This window comes from Leptonychotes weddellii, unplaced genomic scaffold (assembly GCF_054177405.1).
Source record: "Leptonychotes weddellii isolate Sample4059 unplaced genomic scaffold, ASM5417740v2 HiC_scaffold_6992, whole genome shotgun sequence".
Taxonomy (NCBI): Eukaryota; Metazoa; Chordata; class Mammalia; order Carnivora; family Phocidae; genus Leptonychotes; species Leptonychotes weddellii.
In genome coordinates, this window is record NW_028039408.1 from 1 (window position 1) to 9,769 (window position 9,769).

The 9,769-nt window shown below is 36.8% G+C and overlaps 2 protein-coding genes across 2 annotated transcripts; one reads left to right on the forward strand and one right to left on the reverse strand.

The window, feature by feature from the left end:
• Positions 1-1,737: 1,737 nt before the first annotated feature.
• On the reverse strand, positions 1,738-8,324 carry LOC145719763 (uncharacterized). The gene is made up of 4 exons (XM_081811320.1): positions 8,197-8,324; positions 6,186-6,284; positions 4,779-4,877; positions 1,738-1,992 (listed from the first exon to the last, which is right to left on the reverse strand). The coding sequence occupies exons 2-4, from the start codon at positions 6,234-6,236 to the stop codon at positions 1,753-1,755; spliced, it is 390 nt and encodes a 129-aa protein (XP_081667446.1). The 5' UTR covers positions 6,237-6,284; positions 8,197-8,324; the 3' UTR covers positions 1,738-1,752.
• A 935-nt stretch (positions 8,325-9,259) lies between these two features.
• Positions 9,260-9,765, forward strand: LOC102726827 (eukaryotic translation initiation factor 4E; the record flags this gene model as incomplete). Its single annotated transcript, XM_006744939.2, has 1 exon — positions 9,260-9,765. A coding segment is annotated over exon 1 (495 nt), but the record flags the coding sequence as incomplete, so codon positions are not given.
• Positions 9,766-9,769: the final 4 nt, after the last annotated feature.

Here is a 9,769-nt window from a genome sequence, read left to right on the forward strand (position 1 = left end):
AAAATTAAATTAAAAAAATAAGTTTCTGAAACATTAAAAAATTAAATGTAAAAAACCATAAAAAATACTAGAAGAAAATACAAGGGAAAAAACCTTTTTAATCTTTGTGTGGAAAAGGCCCTTCTTTCTCAATATAACACTAAGGCCAGAACTGCAGGAAAAGACCAACAAATAAACTACAAATCTGCATAACTTTTAGATGGGGAATAAAAAAAATCCATCACCATAAACAAAGAAGAAGCTGGGAGGGGGGTACAACATATAGGATGGACCCAGGATCCATATCCATAACACATAAAGACATTAAAATCAATTTTTAAAAAAATATCAACTCAAGAGAAAAATGGGCAAAGGATACAAAGAGGAAAATGACAAAAATACAAATATCCTGTGAATATATGAAAAGATCACAATCTAATAATTTTATAATGCAAATTACATGAGATTTTTTTTCTCGTATTGATTTGATTAGGAAAGATTAAGGAGGCTGGCGCTCTCCAGTATTCTCAAGGTCATGGGGAGCTGCCCTACAGTACATGGTCCAAGGCAGAAGAAATTGTTACAGTCATTTGGAAAGTCTCCCAAAACTCTGAGCATTAACTGACTTGCCTATTCTACTTCTGGGCATTTATTCTACGAAATAATCCTAAAAACAAGAGTTAATGAATACATGTACAAAGATGTTTACTGTACTAGCTTTTAAATATAGTTCATTATTAAAAACATTTATAATACGGTATGACCCGATTATTAATTTTTAAAACTGTATATATAGTACAAAACATTTTTAGAAATGTATAGAAAATCCTGTAGGGTCCAACAGTTATGAATTAAGATATAAGTGACAATGGGAAATTTGCACTTTCTACTATATTCGTGTCTTCATTTTTGAAATTTATGAGTGTGCATTAATATTATCAGAAAAAATATTTTAAAATACAAGAACTCATAATACAATAGAAGCATACTTAAAAACAATCTATAAGTAAGAAGCTCAACTGGAAGGTGGTGGGATTCTACTACCTCCTCGGTTTCTGGGACTGTCGTATCTCTTTTTTAATTCTAGTAGAAAATTGTTCCATATTTCAAAACACCACATATGATTATATACTCATGTACATTCTTCTCAATCAAAAACTATTTGAGTACAATATTCGAAGCATTATGCTAGATGTTACAGAGGACATAAAGATAAGAAGAAATAGTCCCTGTCCTGAAGAACTTGGAATCAGAAGGGAGAAAATTCTAAAAGCAAAAGAAGGCCAGATATAATAAGTATAAAAAAAAGAAATGTAAACACAGGTGCTTAAGTATTCAAATGAGGCAAAAATTTTGTCTGGTTTAGGCAGATCAGTTAAAACGTCACTGAGAAGGGGACAACTGACAGGAGCCTTGGAGAGAGATTCAGACAAGGAACCTTGGTGAAGATGGAGAGGTAAGACCTGTGGCAGGCATAACAAGGAAACATGGAGACCTCTAAGTGCTCAGGCCACAGAGAAAACAGAGCATGTTTTGATAAAAGCACAAAGTATACCTGGGAGAATAAGAAGGAAAAGATTTTTAGAAAAGCAGGCTAGATTTTTAGAGGTCTTAAAAGTTGATGGACAACTCCGGATGTACTTCATTTAGATGCCACAGGACAATGCAGAAGAGTTCTTGACAGGAAGGAGTATTTTTCCACAGCAAAATAATAACTTTCTCAACTTCCATAATCTCCAGTTAAGTGATAAATGCAAAACTGCTATTGGCTTCTTAGTTTTTCATATAACATTCATTTTTAAAAAGCTCAGTCAGGAACAAACCCCAGTACTTACTGGCTCCAAATATTTGAGTTAAAATACTTTTTTGATGGCTACAATCAATGTTGTAGGGAGTCTCGCCTGCTTTGTTGGGCCTATAAAGTAACCTCCCATCTTTGGGATTTCTTAAAAGAAGTTCTGCCAGTTTCCGACTCCTCCCACGAATAGCAATATGCAGAGGAGTGTCTCCTTTCTGTAAAACAGACAGGAAATTGGAACTTTCATATACTTTACATATAGTATATACAGAATAACAATTTTCATGTTTCTGAACTTTCCATATTTTTTATATAGGGAGAGAAAGTAATCTGAATTTTTATCTCTCTCCTCTGTAATTTTTTTCTCAAGTTCGTCACCTAGCTTTTCTTGGGTATTATTTCTCCCACAGCCCTCTAGAATGAAGGTCATTTTTCTCCCCTCCCCTCAACTCACTGAAAGGAGAAGCAACAGGCTTTCTCCTTGCAGCACCTCCCAGGCCATGGATTTACCTCTATCCCTCATCCAATTATTTATTGTCCATGATGTCCTCCACTTTCCCCAACTAATTTAAATTCTACTGTACAACTTTCTTCTGCATTTGTCTAGAAAGCTTCACAATCTATACTGATATCCCATCTAGCATGAGTGACCTCAGATGTTCCCATGCCCTCTGCCAACCAGCCACCATCATGTTAGGCCCTTAAATTCGTTCTACACTTCTCTCCTTGGAGTCCTTCATATCATACCTATCCATCTCTGTCCAGTACAACCTCTTCTGCCCTCCTCACCTTTCACTTCTCCCTATATCAACCTACCTTCTTCCCTTATTAGAATCCCTAGTCACATTAGTATTCACATCCAACACTAATGAAAACATGTAAAAACAAACCAAAAAAAAAAAAAAAGACCTTAGGTCTGCAATGTGTTCTCCCACTTTTTACTTCACAAACACCTCTCTTGAAGACAATGACCTAAAAAGTTAACAAATTAAGTTCTCAGTTCTCATCTACCCTGATCTCTCTAGAACACTAAATGAAAATGACCTGCAATATTCTTCCTATAGCTTTGATGGCACAACCTTATCTTGATTTTGACTCTCCTCTTCTGCTTTGGGTCTACTTTTTCCTTTTCTAGATTCTCTTTCCACATCCTAAACACATGGCACAATAACTATGTACTAAGCTCACTCTATATAAGGCACTGTGCTGGTACTCTGGAAGATAAAAAGATGGAAGACAAAACAGTTCCTGACCCTAAACAGCTTACAATATAACAGGAAGAAATTAGATAAACATGCAAATTATAAAACAAAGCAGAAATGTGACACATGCCATAAGTTCTGACCTCAGCTTTCATCTTTCTTCCCATTGATGACCTTAGTCACACCATGCAATCCTTATCTCTCGGTAACTAAGTGACAAATTCTCATCACTAGGCTTGATTTCTTGCCCAAATTCCAGTCCCACACTTCCCAATGCCTATTGGTGACAGCCTCCTGAATGTCTCATCAGCCCTCAAACAAAACACACCTAAACCAGATTTCATCATTTTATTTCTCCACCTGAACCCCGTCTCTTATATCCCCGAACCTGTGAGAAGGTAGAAACATCATCTGTGGCATTTCTGCCAGACACAAGGTCTCTGAAAATGCAGGGAAGACGTTAACACACTCAGCCAGTGTGCAGAACTGAGATCAGGGAGAGACTAGGTGAAAATAGCATTAATCTTCATTCTGAAATGTATCTGTATGAAATCCTCCATGAAGAGCCAGGATCAAGACTTTTATAGGTTTGTATTCCAAATTCTAGCATGACAGCACCTTATCCATCCTAAGTATGTGTTGAATGAAAACAAATGCTCCAAGGATATCATGTGTGCTTTTCAGCAAGTATGTGCTGACTCGAGGCAAGGCAACACACAAAAGGATACGGAGACAGAGAACTCCAGGAAACTTATTAGTGGTTATGAAACAAATATTTACAAATGACATGTTACCGAATTAACGAGGCCATGTGGAATCTTAAAGGGCACTTAGTCCAGTGGTTTCTTATTGCAAATTAGGAGGCCAGGGCCAGAAACAAGTCAACGGCAGAATGAGAAGAGGCAACGCAGGAAGTTTTCTATAAAGCTAAATATATTCAACTGCAAAATCTCTTGATTTTATGTCATTCCTAGTTTCAATATCAAAGTTTACTTTCTTTTATATGAAATTATACAAACATGGTAATAATAGATGGGAAGATTTTTTTGTTTTGTTTTTTTCTTAAACAATGTTGTTTCTTGATAAATGCAAATACATATTGATTCTGTGTTTTTTGTTTAATTGCCTCGTAAATAATAGAAAGATAAACTTCAATTTATTATGGATTAGGAGAGCCCAAATCATATCATACATTTAGATGGAAAAATTTATATTTCTAACTTTATATATAAATCAATTCACTCCTTTTATGGGAGGAAATCAAGAAGTAGAGAAAGAATCCTGTTTAAAATGAAAACAAAATCAAACCAGGAATCAATTCTATATGAAGTAGTAAGCAATTGAGAGTTAAATTTGCCATGGAAAATACGAACATTTCTCTAAGAGGATTATGGCGAGGACATGGCAGAACATTTTACCTCCTGTTAGTGGATATTAACACTAGTCTGCTCTATCTTTTCCAGACCCTTGGATTCTTTCCTCCTGTTTGTCTGCAACAAGCTCTACATCTGATGACGTCCTCTTTGTACAGTGGTCAATGGCAGCTTGCCATAACTGGTATGAGCAACAGAAGGAAAATCTGACGCAGCCTCTTTAATAGCAACCTAAGCCTGCCCATTCCTCAGCATGCTATCAGAACAGCCAAGAAGAGATCACAGGACCAAAATCCCACATAGATCGCCCCGGCAAGTAATCTCTCCCTCCACAAAATAAAACCAGACTCCCTTAAGTCCAGCAAATATACAGGTCAGTCTACCAACAGCCTTCCAAAAAATGTTCTCTCTGCACAGATGTTTTACCTTATCTACAGCAGATACTTTAGCTCCTTTATCTAGCAGCAGCTCTACTACTTCAATATTCCTCATCTTGGTAGCCTTTATAAGTGGTGTTTCACCGTCCTGCAGGCACAGATAAGAAGGTTTGCCAGATTAGTAGCTTTACTCATAAATGTTTAAAGTCACATCAATGCACATATAAGAATTCAAATATCTGACTCTGGCACAAGTCTATATTGAAAATGTTCTCAAAAAAACATAGCTGTAAAAACTAACAAGAAAAACGCTTTTCCTTTCCAAGCCAATCATTTGTATCAAAATAATTTTATATCACTCAGCCAAGAATGGATATGCCCAGCTCCTTATCAGTCATTTCTGGCAACAGTCCCCTGCCCCTCATTGATTTGGCCATTTCCCAGTTTCTACCACTGGCACATGGGCAGCCCCTCCAGAGACTACTTCCCATTCACACCACTCCCCACCAACCAACCCACAGCTCGGCCAGTCAATGTCCAGGCAAGCCAGTGCCTAGATTTTTCAGAGATCTTTACCAGCATCACTTCAGTTCTCTGTGCACCTAAGGACCTGTGTGTAACAGGAAAAACAATTTGATACAAGAAGTGTGCCTCTGGAAAACCTCAAAAAAGTTAATGATTGCTTTTCAAAATCAAATTAAGGGACATAGGAAGAGACCATAGTTCAGCACTGAATTAGGAGACAGAAACCTGGTCAGAACCCACAGATGGTCACAATGGCTGACACATAGGTTTAAAAAAAAAAATTATTATCAAGGAGCCACCCACACACCAAAAGGTATCCCAGGAAACTTTCTGCCCTAGGGCTCTAAAGCTACCATAGTATAGGAAGATGCTGGTCCCAATCTCTAGCAGATAAAATAGGAGTATCTTATGGGTGACTCCACAAGTTTGTTTATTCATTTAGAATTCCTACCAATTCAATCCAAATACATCCATTCCAGATACATTTTCCCCATGGAAAACTATTACACATAAGGTCAAATACAATCACTAAAGTCTTATATAGGTTTTATATTTTTCACATGATTTGAGCAAAACAGATTAAAGTGACCATTTTGGGGAACCAAGAACCACTCACATTGGTCTTTTAAAAGGAAATGTGTTCTGCATTCCAAATAAAAGCATAAAAGTTCTGAAAAAATGATCTGTCCACAATTTATGAAGAGCTGATATTGTATTTTCTGAAAGTATTTAATTAAAGTAACACATTACACACTATATTTTCCTGTGAATGAACTTCTGAAAGGATACAGAATTACTCCCCAATTTAATATAGATTATTACCAGTAAAATCAGTATAATTCTAATATCAAACAAAAGACGATTGAAAAAAATAAGCAATACTAATATTCAGCACTGGGTATTGCTAGGAGAACAGAAATGTCATTGATACCTTTGTGCATATCTCAGTGTCAGGATTGCACTGTAAGATATCTCTCACCATTGTTGCATTTCCTTTCTCTACAGCCCAATACAAAGCAGTTTTGTTGTCCTATATAATAGAAAAAAATCAACCATCACTTAAGATACAATACTGGAAACTGCTATTTGTAAACATAAAACATCATTTTTAACATTTCTGCCAGAATACCAACAAACAGGAAATAATATTAACCCTTATTCCATTTTGGATTTACTGTTAAGAAATTCTTTATGAAAGAAGTCTAAGAAAACAATATTACTTGATATAAAAAGCAGCAACCCCACATACTTGATAAGGTGAAGTATGCTTTTGTTAATGTGGTCAGATTTCTGGGCTGTGCACTGGAAGTCGTTAATACCTGAGCTCATCCTTGAACAAGTCAAATATTCTGCAAATATTCTGACCCTTGGCTTTTCATGTGCCCAGTCTTTTCAAAAGATAATGCATGAGAATGTACTACACAAACAGAAGGTGAATTTTTTTTTACCATGTTTTGCTTTCTTAATCCTCACCCACCCTGCACCCATTACACCAATCCTGATCTGATCCTTTAAATCCCATCTAGTTCAAAAACCAAAAATAGATCCAACAGACCCTGAAAGGAGAGCTAGAGAACAAAATAAAGTGACTAAAACGTAGGAAAACAGGCTTGACAGACAAAAAGGAATTAGGTAAACTCTAAATAGGGGATCCAGTAACCATCTTTTAGTGAAACTATGATTTTAATGCCCAAGACAGTCACTGACTTTCCAGGGCTGCCACACTAAGTCTCCCACACCAAACTTTCCTGGTGGAGTTCCCCACCTCCACAAGGTGCAGTAGCTTCCCAACATTTCTGGCCTGGCCCTCAGACCTCTCCAGCCCTGCCCCTTTCTATTTCCGCCTCTGTCTCCCATGCCACACTCCCCACCGGCCTGCAGCCAGCCTGACCTTTTTGCCAGCTAAGGAGTACAGTCTTTCACTTCCCCGTTTTCTTGAATTTCCTCATTTTATTATTCCACTATCCTTGCCTGAAATACCAGCCTTCCTTTTCTCTACCTATCTAAATCCAACCCATCTTTCAAACTTTGCTCAAATTCTACCTTCTCTCAAAAGCCTTCCTTAATGCCTTCTTTTCCCACCTCAAGACTCTTACAGTGGTAAGTTTCACTAGGCAATCAATCCTACACCGTCTTATACCAAAAGGCATCACTTTGTATGTTTATGTAAAAACACAAAAATAAACATAAAACAAAGTAAAACCTCCCTAACTAAAATACACATTTCTTACAAGGCAAGGGTTTCATGTTAAGTCCCTCATAGCATTTGGCATAATATTTATTAGTTTGATTCAAAAATAGATTTGGATACAAGCTAAACTCAAGGGAAAACTAAGTAGAAATGTAGGCTGTCCAACAACAAAATGGAATATTAAGTAGATTTTTTTTAACCTAAAGCTCTTGAAATACTGGATAAATTCACAAGTTTAGGGGAGGTTTACCTAATCTTAGTAACCTTTGTAGCTCTGTGAGCTAGGACTGCCTTACGCAAAGTCCATAGGCACTATCAAGGGGTCCTAGGAAAGGCAAGCAGAATGGGGAAGAAGGAGAAGAAAGATGAAACAGCAAGAATGGAAGAACAACATATGGACGAGGAAGACGAAACAGAGGGAAAATACTAAAGAAAATAAACTGGGTACATTCAAAATATCAGCAACTGTCTCAGTATCATAAATTACTCATTTCAGGATTGAATATATTTATACACTAGTAAGAGAGATGTATTTGAAAACTATGAGCTTCGAACATGCTCTAATGTCATCTAACATGACATTAATACAGAAATTCTGTAATAATGGCAGTCAAACTTAATACAGGCATCCATTAACTATATTAGGATCTACTAGCTCATCTCCAGAGAAAACTCAGAATGACATTGTCATCAGTCAACATGCACAAATGATGGTGCACAAAGGTGACAGCAGCTCGGGAATCACACACACCTGTCCTCTAATGTCTATATCAGCATATTTCTGGAGAAGTGCTCGAACGATTTCCACATGACCACCTCTGACAGCGCCAATCAACACAGTATCTCCACTCTAAAAAGACCAAAAAAAAAGGTAAACTGATAAAAGAACAAATAAACACTGTTTTGAAGTTAATCGTATATTAATAGATATTTCTCTGCAAACTTCTTGGGAAAAAGAGTATCTCAAAATAAGAGAAAAATTTTAGTTAACTAACATTAATACCGGACATTAACAGCCCTAGAGTAAGAGACAGGTTATACCTCAAAATGAGGACTCTTAAATTCCACGACAAAAGTTTAGAAAGACGAGTTACCAAGAACAATAAGCCATACTCTTTGAAGGTGACTGACTTCCCACTATAAATGTAAATTAAATTAAATGACACCAGAGCTGTCAATGAATCAAATGAACATTCGGAAATAACATAATAAAAAACCGTTGGAATAATGCTATATGACGAAAGCCATGGATTGTAAAAAAGGGAGTTGTAGGGCTAGGGTTGTCAGTGAGTTTATAACCACATTTCATTAAGGGATAGGGTAGTTCCCAGACCAGTATCCATAGTCTAGGCAATCTGGCATTACAAGCTAACAGTGCAAAAGACTGACTCATTCCCCATGACAAGGATTAGATGAAGTTCATTACCTCATAAAGACATCTCTTTGCCCTAAAATTATATTTACCAAACAACAATCATTATTAATTATATCTTCCTACTACTTCAAATGTAAAATGGCTATTCTGGCAATGCCTGCCTAATTTTTTTTTACTCTAAATTATAAATCAGTTGTAGGACTTTGAGTTGGGCAAGTCCATGAGCTGTGGCTCATCTCAATCCTTAGTGGGCCTCAATGGGTTATAAATCAAGATGCAAGTCCTTGAGGATTACTGAATTTAGCACCCTGTGTAGTATCTTTAACTACTACATTAAAAGCAGAAATAAATGCAAAGCAAACCAATTTTAGTTGAGAATGTTAGCATTAATATGATGCCAGAGTAGTAAGTTAATAAAAGGTTATAAATATCTCATCAGATCGATCTAAGATGGCGACTGTGGAACCGGAAACCACCCCTACTCCTAATCCCCCACCTACAGAAGAAGAGAAAACAGAATCTAATCAGGAGGTTGCTAACCCAGAACACTATATTAAACATCCTTTACAGAACAGATGGGCACTCTGGTTTTTTAAAAATGATAAAAGCAAAACTTGGCAAGCAAACCTTTGGCTGATCTCTAAGTTTGATACTGTTGAAGACTTTTGGGCTCTGTACAACCACATCCAGTTGTCTAGTAATTTAATGCCAGGCTGTGACTACTCACTTTTTAAGGATGGTATTGAGCCTATGTGGGAAGATGAGAAAAACAAACGAGGAGGACGATGGCTAATTACATTGAACAAGCAGCAGAGACGAAGTGACCTGGATCGCTTTTGGCTAGAGACACTGCTGTGCGTTATTGGAGAATCTTTTGATGACTACAGTGATGATGTATGTGGAGCTGTTGTTAATGTTAGAACTAAAGGTGATAAGATAGCAATATGGA